The 18641-nt window shown below is 28.1% G+C and overlaps 1 protein-coding gene across 2 annotated transcripts in view; it reads left to right on the plus strand.

Annotated features, from left to right (window-relative positions):
- Window positions 1-18641, plus strand: part of LOC145191267 (E3 SUMO-protein ligase RanBP2-like) — a 34242-nt gene that overhangs the window by 8009 nt on the left and 7592 nt on the right. For both annotated transcript variants that reach the window (XM_090067504.1, XM_090067505.1), the window contains 24 exons: window positions 1196-1242; window positions 3801-3860; window positions 5008-5076; window positions 5305-5365; window positions 6150-6269; window positions 6492-6600; window positions 6727-6868; window positions 7088-7262; window positions 7494-7573; window positions 8203-8259; window positions 8348-8429; window positions 8823-8912; window positions 9103-9200; window positions 9336-9502; window positions 9616-9739; window positions 10373-10429; window positions 12183-12247; window positions 12590-12650; window positions 12963-13100; window positions 13228-13518; window positions 13596-14086; window positions 14239-14363; window positions 15359-16830; window positions 17046-17275. In XM_090067504.1, the coding sequence (XP_089923630.1) occupies window positions 1196-1242; window positions 3801-3860; window positions 5008-5076; window positions 5305-5365; window positions 6150-6269; window positions 6492-6600; window positions 6727-6868; window positions 7088-7262; window positions 7494-7573; window positions 8203-8259; window positions 8348-8429; window positions 8823-8912; window positions 9103-9200; window positions 9336-9502; window positions 9616-9739; window positions 10373-10429; window positions 12183-12247; window positions 12590-12650; window positions 12963-13100; window positions 13228-13518; window positions 13596-14086; window positions 14239-14363; window positions 15359-16830; window positions 17046-17275 (4411 nt within the window). The remainder of the gene's footprint in view (window positions 1-1195; window positions 1243-3800; window positions 3861-5007; window positions 5077-5304; window positions 5366-6149; window positions 6270-6491; window positions 6601-6726; window positions 6869-7087; window positions 7263-7493; window positions 7574-8202; window positions 8260-8347; window positions 8430-8822; window positions 8913-9102; window positions 9201-9335; window positions 9503-9615; window positions 9740-10372; window positions 10430-12182; window positions 12248-12589; window positions 12651-12962; window positions 13101-13227; window positions 13519-13595; window positions 14087-14238; window positions 14364-15358; window positions 16831-17045; window positions 17276-18641) is intronic.

Consider the following 18641-nt stretch of genomic DNA (forward strand, 5'->3'; position numbering starts at 1 on the left):
CTATGGTTTATTTTGTGCATATTTATTCAACTGATTCTCACAAAAGATAAGAGCCTTTTTTGACCCTCTTTAAACAAAAAATGCTCCCTTCAACCAATTTTTATAAAATCCATTTTAATGTATATAAGATCCTACATTGTGTGTTAACACAAATTAACACACAAAAGCATGCAAAGTAAGTAAATTAACAAAGAAATATTAATACAAGTATTAATATTTCTTTCTTAATTTACTTACATTAAAGTAAGCTTTATCATAACATGTCCTTAATGTTCACATAATAAATCATAACATAACCTAAAATGAATTAAAATTTTTTTTGGTCAGCAGTGAAACAGCTTAAACAGCATTAAATTTTTTCAAATTTAGAGTTGCTTTTCCAGATTTAATATTAAGTTATTTGATGACTACAACTTTTTTTTTTGCATTCAAAACACGGGCATTGATATCCGATTGGGAATTGACTAGCATAATTGTTATATTTCTTATTCGATTAATATTTATAGGAAGGGAGCAAAAGTATGAGTATAAGATAAGTAAATAGCATAAAATGTAAACAAATAATAGTAATGTAAGCAGAATTTTGTGATGCTTTTAAACAATTTATATACTCTTACAACCAGCACAATTCTAAAGCCATTTAAATGGCATAATTTCATACCACTAATCGTCGCATATACCAATAATTATCGCACATAATTTTTACAATAAATTCAAAAATAAATTTTTAGCCAATTACCGAAATAAACAGAAGGTTATTTTTTTAATCACTCCTTCCTTAATTAATTAATTTAACTCCATGATGATTGGCTATTAAATAATTGGTAAGGTAAAAATTTTGACATATATCTATAGTAAAGAATATTTAAAAACGAATTTTAAAATTAAAATCTAATTTTGTTAAAAGAAAAGAAAAGGTATTAAATTAGTTTTCATACTAGAATCTTCCTATTAAAACCTAAAAAGAAACCTAATTATTTTCACATTGCATAAAAGCTTAAAGTTGTCTTAAAAATAAAAAGCAAATATGCTACTATTATATCGATTTAACTATATTGCACTGGTTCCTTACACGGGTAATGCACACGGGTAATGCACAGATTATGCTTTAGTTTTAAATACCACAAGATGGTTTACTTTTAACGTTTTGTTATTCTGTTTTATTTCACTTTATTTTCTGTTTATTGATTTTTAGTGGTTGATTTATGTTGCAAAGCTCCAATTGACCCTCTTCGTGCAAAGGTTTTCTTTAAATTATTAAAGTATTATGCAAAAAGTCTGTTAATTAAATTAGTTTTAAGACTGCCTTCTATAATAATAGACCTTGACATCATCACAAAAGATCACCAAAAAAAAAAAAAATCACAAAAGACTACAAAAGCTGAAGCTCAATGAAGCATTTTGCTTGTAATGTAGATTATTATAATTATATATTTTATATGATAATTAATGATTATTATGATAATTTAATTTAATAAAATATAATTAGATTATGATAATTAATGATGTGTGTAGTAAAATAGCGGGTGTTTTCTCGTCACAAACAAAAATAAATAAATTTTTAAAGGCAAAATAATGCTAGTTCAAAGATCAATATACTTCAGGTATTTTTTTTGAGGAACTTTTGTGTTAGAGTTTGAATACTTAATACCAGGGCTGTGGAGTCGGAGTCGTGGAGTCGGAGTCGGAGCTCATTTTGGCTGGAGTCGGAGTCGGAAAAATTGTACTGACTCCGACTCCGGTTTAAAAAAAATCTTTCAAAGTTTCATAATTTTCATAAGGATTTTATAGATGTTACAAAACTACAAGTCCTAGGATGGTCTGAAAGCTGTAGGATATCCAGACACAATGGGAATTGTAGTTTGCAACAACTGGAGGACAAGGAGTTTGACATGTTATTTTTAGGCCTTTAAAACTCTTATAAGCAATAGGGTATTTTGCTGCTTATCACTGAGAATCATATATCACCTCCCTTGCGCTCTCCTCTACCTTCCCTTAAACTATATAACTTCATGATCCCCTAACTCCCGACTTAAATTGTCTGGCACTGTGCTACATATTCTTAGTAGAAAGCTAGGCGTGCCACCACCAAGCACCAAAGAGTTGCTCCACAAACAGAAAGACTGTAAGTATTCAATTAACTTTGTTTCTCTGGAGAGAGAGAATATTAGAAAATTAGTGATTGAAGAAGCTGTTAAACAAAAAGAAGAACTTAATGAATCTCTCAAGGGACGCTTTGTGTTTCTTAACAGAGTGAACTATTTTGCAATCAATGTTTAATTCTTTTTTGAAAAAAATGAAGCAGTTACCAAGAAATTGGCAGTAAAAGACGCCAAAACTAATCACACCAGCAAATTTCTCCAGGTCTTAGTAGAAAAGATTCTTAAAGAATATGAACTTAAAGAAGAACAAGTTCTTTCATGTTTGAAATATTGTCCAACTGACAATATTTCAAACATGATTTTGACAATTTCATAATGTTATTAGCGACTACATAAGAGTTTATTGCATAACAAGAGTTCAGAAAAGTTGTTTGTTCAGAAATTTTTTTCTTATAAATATTGTTTAAAGCACTAAGTGGTTGGATTGTTTGTATCAGTGATGAAATAGCCAATGTTAACATTTTACTACAGTTATTTGTTGTTACAAACAAATAACTGTAGTAAAACAAACAACTATTTGTTGTTAGAAATTGGTTACTTATGAAGGAGTCGGGAATCGGAGTCGGAGTCGGTCCATGATAAAATCAAGGAGTCTGAGTCGGAACAGCAGCTTACCGACTCCACAGCCCTGCTTAATACTATATAGGTACTTGTAGTCAATGCTCAAATGATGATACAAACTTTGTTTAAAAAATGCTCAAATGGTCATACAAACTTTGAGTTTAATGTTGTTGTTTTCCATATATGGTTACAAAAGGTACATCATGTGGCTGATGCAGTTGATGTACTGCTGTGTTGTCATAGATAATAAAATCTGCTCTGTGGAAGGGTTCACTTCATCTTTTCTTCTCCTCTGGATTTCTATGAAATTTAATGCAATATTAGTGCAACATTGTTATCTTTGTTATCAAAGTATCCAGGTAGCTGTTACACTTTTAAGTTACATTATATAAATTATAATTTAATAGGATTTCATAAATTACCAAAAAAAGCACAATTGCAAATGTTCACTTAAAGTAAAAAGGTCAAAATGTAAATATAGCATTATAAATCAGCTTTTGGCCAAAAATCTTTATTGCATGGTTTCAAGGTCTGTTATGATAGAAGTCCATGCTTTTAAGTAATTTAAATCAAACACTTAAAATAATGTTTAATTATCATATTGAGAGATCATTGGTTTAGTGAATTTAAAAATTTTTTGAATTTATTTATACAGATTAAAGTTTAATAAAATATTTTCTATTGCTTATTTTGAAATGAATTCTTATTTTATATTCTTTTATTGCATTAATTTTATTTTTAACTAATTTCACATTAATTGTAATTGCAATAACAAATTTATTTGGATTTTCATTTGGGATTTTTTTTTACTGAATTAATGGACAATAACAAATCCTAACACAATTCACTCTCTAATGCTTTAAACGGAAGCGTAAAAGGCCTCTCTAATATATTTGATATATATTCTTATTTAATATTCTTACAATATCCTTATCTATATATTGATAATGCTTTTTTTAAAAAAAATTCGATGATTTATTACAGCAGTTAAAATGTGTCAGTTGTGTTAAAATGTGTTGTTCTCTGTGAAGTTTGAAGTTTGATTATAAAACCTTAATATTTTATGTTGTCTTTTAGGTATGGGCTGAAAAGGGAAGTAAATCATGCCATGGCCATCCAGCTGTATTCAACCTTAAGGTAGTTTAAAATTTGATTTTCTTTATGTTGAAGCATAGCTCAACCAATCTTTTTCACAACATCAGCTCTTTTGTATTTTAATGACTAAAATAACATAATAATACTATACTAGACTAACATATGGTAGTTGGAATAATGACTGAATTAAACTTACATAACATATAGTAACAGAGCGAAAAATAGTAGGCGATAATAATAAATGGTCAATGGCTGGCTAGAATGCCAAAAATTGCTATTTTTGACCTTGCAAAATGCACTTTTGATGATCAAGGTTTAAAAAGTTATAAGAGTTTTGAAACTGAAGTTGTTACAAACGGCCGGGGGACGTATTTCAAAGATACTGTAGTAAACTTTCATTATAAACTTTCATAATAAAAGTTCAAAAGTTAAATTATATATAAAAATTGTAAAGTTGAATTAAAAAAACAAAACAAAGTTAAATAAAAAAAAAAAAGAAATACTGAAAGTTATTTTGATGTTTGTCAAACTTCAGTTTTTTTCTCAGCTCAAAACTTAAAAAACTTCTGTTTTTAATCCGATGAAAAACTGTGTGCATCAGTTATTTCATATCAAAACAAAGTAATGTTTGCACATTTGTCAATTAAAACATAGGTTATCTACTTTGAGAGTTTTTTGTTTTAGAAAGGTGAAAAAGTCTTATTAATATTATTTAAGTAATATAAGTCAGCTATTTTTACAGAATAAAGTCTTTTATTTACATTACATTATGCTATACAAAGTGCACTTATAAAGCACAAAGGTAAAAATTAACACTGCAAAAATGTTTTTATTTGATTGTCCAAAAAATAATTAAATGTCTAGTCTTGGTATCAGCCTGTCAAATTGACTAAACTTTTTTTTTTTTCATGTTTCCCACGTCTTCGTTCTTTGTAGTGACAATACTGAATAAAATAACATAACTTGGCTAAGTTAAATTTTTCGGATTCTTTTTAACATTATAAACAAGGGTTTCAATTAGTAAATCAAAGTAACAAGTTCACAAAAAGTTACAAGTTCTATTACTGAAATCTACATGGGTTAACAAAGGATTTTTTTTTTTTTTTTTTTACTCTTGAAATTTGAAAACTTAACAAAAGCAAAATGTATAAGTTGTTTATGTAAATTGGTGTAATTTTTTTGCTTTTAGTGGTATTTACTTTCTCAAGAAAAGCCAAAAAATTATGAGGAAATGGAGGTTTTATTAGCAGATGAACTGGTATTTAATTTTGTTTGTCATTCTGACCTATTTATGTTTTCAAATTTTTATTTTTTTATTTTTTTTTAAAAAAAATTCTTCATTAAGATTTAAAAAAAAAGGCTTTATTCTGTTTTTTATTCTGTTTTTTATTCTGTTTTTTATTCTGTTTAAATTAAAAATCAAAATATAAAGCTTTTGAAAAGTTGTAGCATTTTGAACTTTTTTAACTCTTTCTTTTTTGTTAAGGCGCGACGAGCTCGAGAACCATCTTTACATATTAAACTTGTAAAAATGTATCTGGAGGCAGGTATTGATTATAACATTACTTATTGTGTTTTTAACTAATATCTCTTTTTAGCAAATTATACAAAATATCACAAAATATTATTGCCACAAACTATTTGTCTTTAAAATGCTGTAGAAAAAATTAAATGAACATTTAACATGAAAAAAAAAAAAGAAGTTAAAGAAAAAGAGACCATATATCCTGGGGTCTATGTTGATGCATAATGCTGTAAGGGGCACTTTTTGTATAAAACAAAATGAGAAATATCAATGATAAAAATAAACTCAAATATTATTTCACTATTTATCTAGTGATGTTTAGCTTTGTAGGTCAATGAAATGTGTAGCAATAGCTGGTAGATTAATAATTCCTTTTATCTGCAGCTTTTAAGTATAGTTTATGTTTTTAGTAATAAAAACAGCAATAAAGTTAATTTTAATGGAAGCATTTTGTGGAAGTAAAATGTTTTTTAAATAATCTTTGGTAGGAATAATGAATTATGGTGATGTTCAATTAACATCATCATAATTCTTCATATCATTAACATGATTTCTACTAAATTGTGTTAAAACATGCAAAACAGTAGACATTTTAAAATTTTTTTTCTGAAATCAAAGGAGATTCAAAATGGTGCCACTCGTAAACAAACAAAAAATACCAAAAGTATTTCAAATAAAATTTTACTTAAAAATTCAATGTTTTTTAGAAAAATTTATTATCAAGTTAAAATTTTATTTCCTCTTTGCAGAAAATTTTTTTTTCGTGGATAAGTATCTACAATATTTGTTTTATCCAATCTTTTTAGAATTATACAAACAAGCTTTTCAGCATTGTGAGTCAGTTCAAAAAACTGGTGCCTTTGACAATGAGATTGATTGGTTAGAATGCATTTGTGAGGCATTTGAAATATATAAAAACATTGATGGTGAGTTTTTTTTTGTTGTTGTTGTTTTTTTTTTGTTGTTTTTTTTTTTAAACCAAGGGGAAAATAATGAATAAAATTAACTAGGTTTACCAGCAGAATAGAACTTTGTTAATTCTAACAGAATTAACCAGCTAGAATTAACTGGTAACAGTAACAGTTATTACTTGTCTAACTCTGTAATCCAAAATTTGTGTTTTTTTAAATGTGGTATTATTTCTTTAGATAGTCAGAAGATTTTATCTTGCTTGTGCTATGCCCGCTCTTTAAGTAAACTTATACCTTTGCATTTGAAATCATCCAGTGTACAATTATGTGAACAAGAATTAAGAAGGTACATGGAAAAATTTTTAAGCAATGGAAGAAAAACTTACTTTCTGAGTTTCATTTTATAGTTTTATCTTAAAAATACAGGTTTAGATGATCTTTGAATTTACTTTCAGAATTTTTTTTTTTTTAGACTCGACAGCTTTTATAATGAGTTGCATAATACACCACTTAGTGTTGATAATTATACTAGTGAATTGAAAGACTGTTTGAATGAAATTAGAGGTCAACTTTATCTACATGTTGCTGTATACTTTATGAAACTTGCGAAGGAGGTTTGAGCAGTTTGCCCACATCTATATTATTTTTTATACTAACCATCATTAAGAACTCTTCCCCCCCCCCCCCCCTCTTTCCCTTTACTTTGTTGTATACGTAATATATTTTCAAGTTGTTTTCATTGAATTTTCTTTGATTTTTTAAAAGTTTTTTAAAGTTTAAGACCAGGAGCTATTTTTATTATTTCTACTGAATTTTATTATTTTCTTTATTAGGATGGACTTCCATGGATGCAAGCCAATCGTATGGCAGCATCCTATCTTATGGCAAGTTGGCAAGTTGAAGCACCTTACATAACATCAAAGCTGTTTTCACGCCATTCTCCTCTTAAAAAACCCAACCATCCATATCATTGGTCAGCAATGGCATGCTCTAGACTCTCTGAAACAGGTATCCTTCTCATTGCATCTTTAAAACTTTTTCAAGTAACAGTTAGTAAAATTTTAAAACAAAACTGATTAGTTTATCTATATTTTGCGTTTAAGCATTATTTTTTTTTATTTACATGTATACTTTTTTTATAAAAATGTTTTTTGTATTATTACCTTTGATGCACTTTTATAAACACATGCTATTTATCATATACTAGATATGCATTATTTGTTTGTTTGTTATTTGAAGGTCATTTGATCTTATCATTTGAATCTCAATTTGGGGAAGAATGGCTGAAAAATTGTATAAATGACTTTTGTAACATGCAGGTATCTTTAATTAAAAAAGAATTTTGAGTTTTATAAATATTTAATTTAAAGAATTATTTGAATATATTTTACAATTAAGCAGGGCTACAAAAAATTTTTTTTCTGAGAGAGAATAGATGTTACTAAAGTATTTTCTTACTGCATTGATTCTGGAAAACATAGAGGAAAAGTTTGTTTCTTCAAAAATGGAGCTTACACAATATCAAGTTCTTTGTTCAAACAATTTTTTTTTTTTTTTACCTCAGCTTCATTGAGATTATGTTTTTCATCACTAGCATTGTATTTTAGTAAAATTTCTGTAGCAGTTCAATAACATATTCCTTTTTATACTTATTTTTACTATTTTACTGCTTAACACTTTAGTAGTTATTTTTAAGCATTGAATGTCATAATCTGCAAATATTTTTGAAGAAATTAAGTTTTTGGAAATTTTGCATCTTTTTTGACTTGTTTTTTTCTTTTTTTTCTCATCAAATTCTCAAAATAAAAATCCTGACTTAAAAGAAAAATCATTTAAAATCAATCCGAAGTTCTTTAGAAATTAGTTAACAAACTGAGAACAGTTTTCCAGTTTCAAGCTGAAAAAAGTACAAGATGTTGGTTTCTAAACTTTTTAATTGTTGTTTCAGGGCCAGAAAACATTAGTTGACACATTATACAATAACCAAATATTGGAATTATCACAAGTATGTTTTAAAGTTCCTACTCAAGCACTTTATTTGTTATTTTTTCAATATTCTCTGCTTCATTATTATTATTATTTTTTTTTTGTAGTCATTTCTAGCTACTGACGAAGCATTCCTTCAAGTTGAAGTAAAAATTCCTGAACCTAATCTTCTGGTTCAATATAATGAAGGTGACTATATCTTTTACCTAAAAAAGGTTGTCTAGGTTCTAAAACTAATGGCTTCATTTATGAATAGAAAGTCAACAAACAATTTTATAAACAGGTTCTTTTATATATAAATAAACACCAAACCTAAAAACTACATGTGATTGAAAAAGTAAATTTTAATGAATGTTCAAAAATTTTTCTTAAAATATTTTTATCATATGATCTGGCCAAGTAAATTGTCTCAAGAATTTTTCTCTAGGGCTTTTATAGTTTCTTTTTTTTTCAATTAATAAAGAATATTCACTAATACTCTCAAGCAATGTGTGTGTACAGTGATAATAATTTGCAATTTAGTGAAATAAAAACCTTTTACCACAATCTTTTACTAAATCATTGAGATAAATAATATTTTAGTGGCTGTAGCAGAATACGCTAGTAATCTACATCTAATCATATGGCTTGGTTTACACTGGGATAATTTCAATGAGCATATCAAACCCGGAGGTGTGATATTTTAAAAATCTATATTACAAACTTTGATAGATTTAAATTTTTTCTATTTAATAGATAAAATCTTACTCTAAATATATAATGCATATTCTTATATCTTATATTCTATATCTCATATCTTATATCTTGAAAAAAAGTTATAAAAAGTTAATTAGTTGTATTTAAAAGAGGATTTAAATTTTAGTTGGTGTAGTTGTTGGCAGATTGTTTGAAGGAATTTCACTTGATGTAAAAAATATCAAAAATTGTCATTTTTCAAACCTTTGTTTAAGAGATATTGAGGTAATGCTTAATATTTGAAATGATTAAGCTTTTATAAGATTTAACTTTACCTAGATTATTACCTTGGAATGAATGTGATATATGCTTCTTTTTAATTACATTTTCTAAATCTACTTTTTCCATTATGAAATGTAGGCATTTATCTATGCAGTGATACGAAGCAGTAAAAGTATTCATTTGGAATGTGGCAAAAAAGGAGATGAACCAAAGCTGCTACCTGTAGAGATTTGCCCTAATCTTGTAACTTCCTTACAACAAGAGTGGTGGCAGGCTGCTTACAGCCTTTACACTGGGAAACTTGGGTATGCAAAACTTAGTTCTATATAGTTTAGTCCATCAAAAATGATTTGTTCACAACATTTTTAACAATGTCAAAGAAACCAATTTGTTTATAACATTTTTAACAATTTCATAGAAACCAGTGTGCAGCCAAGTTAAAAGTTATACTGCAGAAGGGACTTGAGACAATACGCTGTGTGCGTGATCATGGTATTGATCCTCGTATACTAATGTATATATCAGTTGCATTCTTTGAAAAGGTAAAAATTCTTGTAAGAATTTTTGATCATTAGAGTTCCTTTCCTGACACTAATTTTTCATTTTTCAAAATTCTGAACTTTAGTCTGGGTTTGCGTAAAAATTTCATAAAACTTTTAAAAAAAAAAAACCTTCCTGAATTTATTTTAGTTTTGAAAATTTAAAGAAAGTTTTGTAGTTTTAAGAAAAATTTGCTTAGTGTGGTTTTTCTTTGAGCAGGTTGATTTTTATCTGTGATTTTTATGAACGCATTTTGGTTTACAAAGATGAATTTTTTATTAATTTTTATTAATTTATAGGTTTTAATTATGTATTCACATGTTACTTAAACTTAATAAGTTCATATAGGCATTTTAAATATAAAACTCAAACTCAGTATTTAGTGCAAAACAAAAAGTGGATTATCTCCAGTGTTGAAGGCTTTGGAAAACATAATGAATTAAATTCAGCATGATTAAGATTAACGATGATTAACTCTTTATGCTTTCGGCTAGAAAAATATAACACATAAATTTAATCTCTTTACTTTAAGATCTAAAAATAAGTTGCAATATATTTAATGTGATGTGGCTATAACTAAATGACCTTTGTTTATGTTGTAGCACCACATTTTTTATTTACTATTTTTAAAATAGGCTGTTTCGATAGAATCTTCTAAAAAACAAGAATATGACTATCAAGATCACTGGGAGGTAGGTTCTCTGTTCACTTGAAGTGTTCATCAAAGAGTTCATTAAATACACATGTCTAAAAGTCGCTAGAGTGTTGACAAAATTTTAATTATTTGTCTTAGTAGATTTAGAATGTTCAAATTTTTTTGACAAAACATATTGATTAAAGAAAGGATACCTTTTAAGTAACTGATAACTTGATGTTTACATTTTAAAAAGTTACCATTTTTATTGAGTAAGGTTCTGATCATTTCAAACGTTTGTGTTTTTATGAGATAATTGATTAATGAAAGAGTTGCAGTAAATTCTTAATCTTAATTCATTTTTTCTTAAAAACTATCATGGTCACATTTTGTAAGAAATATCCACAAAGTTCATATAATGAAAGAAAAATCCCATGGTCAGCATAAATAACATGGCTAAGTGAACATGCAATTTAACCTTAGATGGGATGCCTATACTTTGGACAAAATACATTGAAGTTGATACATCCATTTCATATGGACTAGACAAATATTTCCCACAATGCATCAGTTTTATCGTGGGAAAATATTCTTAAGTAATATATTTAATATTAGTAAAAATATATTATTTACATATTTACATGTTGATAAAAAAATATTTAATTTGAATTAAAGTTTTTGTCACAATTTTTAGTCATTTTACATTCAGCTCATGTTCTTTAGCAAATAATTTTATCATCTCAGCTTCCGACATTTAAACTCATCCCACAAAATGTTGATGAGTACTAGAAATAATAATTCTAAAGGCATGTAAAGTTCATGTAAATATTCATGTAAGTTACTGTTTACATGAATTTGTTAAACAAGTGTAAAGAAAAGTATTACTATGAAAAGGTGACAACTCCATTACAACTGCAGATCTTAAATTATCTCCAGTTGTAATGGAGTTGTTGCAGTTTTTATGTATTGTACCTTTTCACCCAGCTTTCATCTGCATGCTTCTCTTTATGAATGAGTGTATTCTTAGTTCCACAGTATAAAAAATCTGCTCTTTCAAACCAACTAATGTTTAGAGAACTTTTTATATCTATTGAGTTTACAATTTTAAATGTTTATCTCTGCTTATTCTTAAGCTACTTTTAGCTACTTATTTCACTCAATTTAAGTCAATGAAGAATATCTTCAAAATTACTTTAATTAGAACTTTTTTCAGATGATTAAGAGCATTCTTATAGGTTGTACAAATTTAAGATGCATGGATGGCTGTAGTTGTAGTGCTGTACAAAAAAAATTCAGATAAATCAGCCAAACAGCATTTTCACTGAGCAAATGGAACATTTTTTCACCAACTTCAGTTCAATAAAAATATTTTTAGTTTAGCAAATTTGTTTTATGTTTTCAATGTTTAATAAAAATGGAAAAAAAAAAACTTCACATATTTTTATTTTTGAAAGTCTTAATTTAGTATATTGAAAAGGTATATTTTCTCAAAAGATCAAAAAAAAAAAAAAAAAAGAAAATTTCATAACAAATTTAAAAATGCTATCTGTGAGAAAAATATTGCAAGATTTGTCCATTACACTTTATATTGATTTTAGACGTGCATGTGATGGTATTTAATCACTTTTTTAGTGAACCATTTCTTCCTGTTGTGTGTGTCTTGTATATATGAAATTTGATATTACAATATTCTCTATCAACATTTTAATTTTTTATTTGATGTTGTGTTATATATTTTTCAATTTAATCTCAAGGTTGTGTTGATTCAGAGCCGTTAACAACTTCTGGTTGATTTTTTTTTTTTTTTTTAGAGTTTACATTCACGAGCAACTTATTATATGAAAGAAGCCATAAAAATTTTAGAAGTTTATAAAAGGTTAGTAAAGGATAGTAATTTGAAATAAAAATTTTACCAACTAACATTAAGTTTACAGACCCTATTCTGGCATCTTTTTCTGTTTTTATAAAATTTGTTCCATTTGCTGAGCCAGCATTTTTCTTTTTTTTTTTTAGGAACAAGCACTTGCTTGTTTAAAAATAAGTTTAACCCAGTGAAATTAAAACATTAAATTTATTAGCTTGTTGATACAAAAGGTTCTGCAATACTTTTTTTGCCAAGTTTACTAAATAAATCATGAATAAAAAAAAAAAAAAACAAAGCAAACAGAAACAATTTTCTTCTATTTTCTTCTAAAAAATTTTTTTTTATCTTGTTTAGTAATCGTGTTTTACCGTTGACAGATAATCCACTTATTTTACCTTTGTCTGATCCCATACTTGTAAGTTTAAAACTGACTAAACATTTTAAATTTTTTTCAACTTTCAATATTTGTTGAAGTTTTTTTTTGGATTTAGTTAGCTTTTGAAGAACAAGTTGTTTAAATGTAAAACACTACAAAATAAACTTAAAAGTAAGTTATGGAATGAAAAATGAACAATCTACTAAATAGACACTTGTTTTGGTACGCTAAGTAAAGGATAACCACATAGCTTTTGTTGTATAAGATAATCTTAAAATATCAACTTTCCTTGGTGGAAACTTTGTTTGTAGTTAGTTGTAATTTTTATCAATAACTATGTTTATAATATAGCCTGATGATGTTGTCAACATGTTGAATAAAAATTACATTCGACTTGCTGATGCCAGCATGTTAGATAATAATTTTAAAGATGCTTTGAAATATTATAATGAAGTGAAAAGTCTTCACTCAATGTATAGTCAAGCGCAGGTAATATTCATTTTTGAATTAGTTTTCCATGAGATCTGTTACTTTCCTAATGTTTTAGTTTTTATTTAAATTGTTGTTTTTTTTTTACTTTCTCCTGTTCAAAAGCTTTTTTTTTTTTTATTTGTAGATTTACATACAATTGGCTTCTCAAAGTGACACAGGAACATTTGACGGTGAAAAGGATTTATTGTACTACATGACTAAAGCAAAGGAAAAATTATCCATTTGTATTTCTAATGCAGAACATTCTCCAGATTTAAAACAAAGCTTAATAAAACAGTTGCAAGATTTACAACTTTTAGATAAGGCACCAGTTAGTAAAAAATCACTAGTTTTTCAAAGGCAATCAATTACTCCCTTACCAGAAGAAGCTGATGTTTATTTGGAGACTTCAGCATTTGATACAAGTAACTTAGAAGTATGTGTAATCAATTTTATTAAAATTATTGTTTTAATTCACTGTTAATTAAACTAAATCCTTTAAAAAATTTTTAGGCTTCATCATTTGAGAGAAGCATCCTTCAGCAACAGCTGGAAGCAAAAGAATGCGAAAATCAAAGCTTAAAACAAACTCTTGCAATGTATAAAGCACAAATTGATAATATTCAATATCAACAACAAAATATCATTCATGCATATCCATCACCAGGCTATCCATCACCTCATATTCACCCAGGTATGATGATGCAGACTGGTATTCAACCTTCTTTAGTACCTTTAGGTGTTAACAGTATGTTACATCCTAAAACAGCACCTCAAGTATCTATCGTGAGACAAGGTTTGGTATCTGTGACTCCCCAGTCAGTTCAACCTATTGATACTCCTCAAAGTAATCTCCATCAGTCTTTTGTCTATCAAAATGTTCGACCACATCCCTCTGTTATTTTGCCTCAAATCATTCAAACTCCTGATGCTTATAATATGTTAAATATGCAATATGCTCCACAACAAGTGTATATGCCGGTACCACAAGCTCCTATTACTAGGTGTGTGCTACTTATTATTATTACTATTTTTTTTTTTTACTCAAATAATAAAATTTTTATTGCTGTTTGTTTTTATTTTGATGCTTTTATTCATTAAGCTTTTGTTTAATGAAGATTGTAAAGTTTTTAAAGATTTTTAAAAATTATTTTAGATCACATTCTGGTTCAAATCCAATGACCCCTGTTGTAAGTAGTAATGGTATTGATTCACAAGGTTCTGATATGTGGTGGGACTCGTTTTCCCCTCAGCCATCTTTTGAAAAAGGCTACTTCTCAGGTAATTAATGAAGGAAAAGTATAGTTGATATTTTAGTTAATAATAAAGATAAGGTAATGGCAAACTTAATAATAATAATGATGGTGGTGGTGGTGGTGGTGGTGGTGGTGGTGGTGGTGGTGGTGGTGGTGGTGGTGGTGGTGGTGGTGGTGATGGTGATGATTGGTGATGGTGATGATAATAAAATAATAATAAATGATGATAATGATAACAATAACAACAACAACAACAAGAATAATATTAGTAGTAGTTTAAGTAGCTTATCCACATAGTACCCAGTTCCTTTCACCAAAAATGTAATTTTTTTTTATTTACTTCACTTTTGTTGAATTATTTACAAAGTAGAAAAAAATTTTAAAAACTTGTTGGATCAAAGAGAGTTGGGCTCCAGCAATTAATTGTAAATGTAACTAGTAAGAGAGACAACTAGAGAAAATGTTTTTTTTAACTCATGTGACAAGCTGCCTGATTAAGTTATCACTTTACAAGTCTAGAAAAACATGAATTTTAAACTGCAAACAATTTTGAAAGATAAAAAATGAAAATTTTTTAGTTGATCACGTTATGATATATTATTATTGATTTAAATTATTACATATTACAAGTTGTTATATGTTAAAATTAACATAAAAATAGTGGAGGGATGTTGTGAAAAAAGTTTGTTTAATAAGTGTAATGGAAATCACATTACACAGTTAACGATTTGATCTTAGTTGTGTAATGTGATTTATGTTTTCAATTAGGGTTCGGTTGCAGTTGACTAATTGAGCTAAAATTTTTCTCAGATTGTTTCTTTATTTATCAGAACAAGATAAGCTGTAATTTTAGAAAGTTGAACAGTAAAGCCCTCTCTTATATATAAACATGCATATTCATAACAGATATATTTAGTAAAGACAAATTTATTCCTCGCATTCATGCTGGGTTTAAAAGTTTATTTTAGTATTTTTAGACTTTGAAAAGAATATCTGTTAACACTAGTCTAACCTTATTAGGTCTTTCTGAGCATGTGGAACAACTTCGGGAAAAAAGTGGTGATGTAGAAGCACCAACTTTAAAAGATGAGACCAGTAAGACACCTCAAGAGAAAGAAAGGGTGATATCTGTTAAAGGAACCCCAAATACTCCTGCTTTGGAGTTGGATGACATTTATGTTGAGCCAATTGTGAAGTTGACATCACAAAGTAATCTTGTCACAGGAGAGGAAGGTGAAGAGGAAAAATTTGTACATCGTGCAAAGCTATATCGTTTTGACAAAGGCAGTAATCAATGGAAAGAGAGAGGTGTAGGTGAAGTAAAGATATTGTGGAATGATGCAACAAAGAAGGCTCGAATAACAATGCGCAGAGATCATGTTCTTCGAGTATGCTGCAACCACATAATTACACCAGAAATGTTCTTAGAACAAAAAGCTGGCACTACAGCTGCATGGTCATGGTTTACAGCTGCAGATGCTTCAAGTGAGGATATTAAATCTGAGCAATTCACTATCAAGTTTAGAACGCAAGAAAAAGCTGATGAGTTCCAGGAAATATTTTTAAAATATCAAAATTTATCTGCAGCAGAGAAGCCTCAACTTTACAAGGATCCTAATGTTAAAAATAAACCAATGAATATTCTATCTGCACCAAAATTGGGAAGTTGGAATTGTAATACATGCTTAGTATCGAACCCACCTGAGATTAAAGAATGTTTAGCCTGTAAAGCTTCCAATCCAAAATCTGTAGCAGTTAGCCATTCTAAAGATTTTATATCTGAAGCTAGATCTACTCAATCAGCACCAATTTTCTCGTTTAAAGTTACTGATAACATCCAAACTTCTCCAGAGGGTAAACCAGTTTTTGTATTTGCAAGTAAACCCTCGAAAGATCCCAGTAATCCGTTTTTGTCACAAAAAGCCCCAATAGTATCTGAAAATGAATCTTCAGGTTTTCAATTTGAATTAAATACATCAGTTTCTGAAGCAACACCAACAACTACTGAAACCAAACCAAATCCCTTTGCAGGATTTTCTTTTAAAATTGATAATACAAGCACTTCTGTTTCTGTATCTTCTAAATCAAACTCACCATTCTCTGGTTTCAGTTTTTCAACATCTAGCAGTTCTACTGCTTCATCAAACAATGACATAAGCGCACAAAATTACCCTATTATGTCCTCACTGCTGAAGCAGACTCCTAGTAAACCTCAGGTACAAACAACTCCTCTTAAACCAACTATAACAGGTATGGAAAAGTTGCCTGTCTTTGAGAGAGGTGTGGTAAACAGTTCTGTTGATCCATCATCTTTTTGGACTTCTGCATCACCTCAAAAAATGTTTTTCACAGGAAATACAACAGGTCTTGATTCTATCGGACATAAAGAAGATCCAAGAACTATGGAAGATGAAGAGTTATCATTAGATCAGCAAAAAAATGATGATGATAATGGTGATGGGGATTATTACTACGGAGAAGAAAATGAACAGGTGCTTTTAATTGTTTTGTTTTCTTTTGTATTTATTATATGCTCTGTTTACTATATTTATGGCATGGTTGAAAAGTTAGGGTAAAATGATTTATGTTAATTACAATTTGACTTTTCATCTTTTTTAAAATTAGAAGTATTTTAACAATTACTTTAAAGGACATCAAAATATAGTTTATCCTTTATTAACATCTTATCAACTAATTCTAAATTTAGATTGAGTACTATGATGATGATGGTGATTATTATGATGAAAATGGACATTATTATGGTGATGACCAAAATCCTTATGAAGAATACGAAGACTATGATTATGATCCAGATGAGGATTTTGGTTATGAAAATGATGACAATGAGTATCAACCATCTCACGCAAGTAGCAGTAGGCGTGGATCATGCGAAAGTAAAGAAAATGAAGAAAACGAAGGTTTCTCTGTTAAGGAAGAGTAAGATTCTCTTTTGTTTTTAATGCAAATTTTCAAATTGTAAAGTTTCAAGTTTTTCTTTTTTTTAGAAGAGGAGTTTAATTCTTCAGAAACTTGCATTAATAAAGTAAAAGATAGTCTAAGTGAAAAAAAAAAAGAGAAAATGGCTCACAAAATAGAGAAACGTTAAAAATGTTAAAATTTATTTTTGGATAAAAATTTTGTCGTGTTTCAAATTTTTGTCGTGTATCAACTTTTTGCTTGAAAATAAAGTTGTTATTTGTAAAACTTTGAGTTTAGAAAAGGTATATGCAGGTTAAGATAAAAAGCATTAAAAAAAAAAAAAAGTGTTACAAAAAGTGGATCAACAAACAAAATGAGAAGTGAAATGACATGTCTGGAGAAATCATATTACTATACAATATTTATGCTGGCCTAAAAATTAGAAATTATGGTTCTTGTAAATGTTGGTAATAATTAAAAAATTGATAAATATTGTGTAATAAGATACTAAGGTTGATAAGCTGCCAATGTCAGTATGTGTCATGTGTCAGTTATGTGTCATGTGTTTGGTCAATATATACCATGTGTTAATATCTATCATGTGTCAGTTATGTGTCATGTCTTTGGTCAATATATATCATGTGTTAATATCTATCATATATATATTTTCAATAAATGCTAACTTAAAGCTCATTAAAAAAAACACCAAAAGGAAATACTTGTGAAGTTAATTGTTGATTGCATCTTTATTTTTTATATTTTTTCTACTTGATTTTTATTCTGTTGAACTTTTGTTCAGTCTGTTATATTGAGCTTCAGTATTTCAGTAGATCATTCTACAAAGTTCTACAGTAGCAAAAGATTTATATGAGAAAATGAATAGTTAGAGCATTTATATGGTCTTAATTTTTATTTTTTCAATTAAATCACAAATAAATTAAAAAATTTATGCTTGATTTTAAAGTTGGGTAATTCTATATCGTTATAACCAGATAAATGTGACCATGTATCTCCAATCCTGAAGATATGGTTCTATTTATCTTAGACCATGTGATCCCTGGCCACTCTGAAAATGGACAGCTTATTCTAGGAATAATATGCTCTTCTTATACAAACCAAACTGAGATGAAGGTTACAATTTTATAACTGCTATCCACCTTTTGCTTTGTAATAAATTAGATCTTTGGATCATTTTAAAGCATTAAAGCTGATCTCATGATATTTTTCTGCAAACAGAAAAATGTTTTCTGATTAAAGCATGTTTTTAGATTATTTTATTCTAAATGTAAAAGCATTCTTGGATCAAAAATCTTCTATATTCAATGCATGCATTGAATATAGAATTCCAATCAGAAAAAAATTTTTATTGACAGAAAATTCCTCT

This window comes from Hydra viridissima, unplaced genomic scaffold (genome assembly GCF_058129835.1).
Source record: "Hydra viridissima isolate aposymbiotic clone 2 unplaced genomic scaffold, HvirCarnegie_v1 scaffold_11, whole genome shotgun sequence".
Taxonomy (NCBI): domain Eukaryota; kingdom Metazoa; phylum Cnidaria; class Hydrozoa; order Anthoathecata; family Hydridae; genus Hydra; species Hydra viridissima.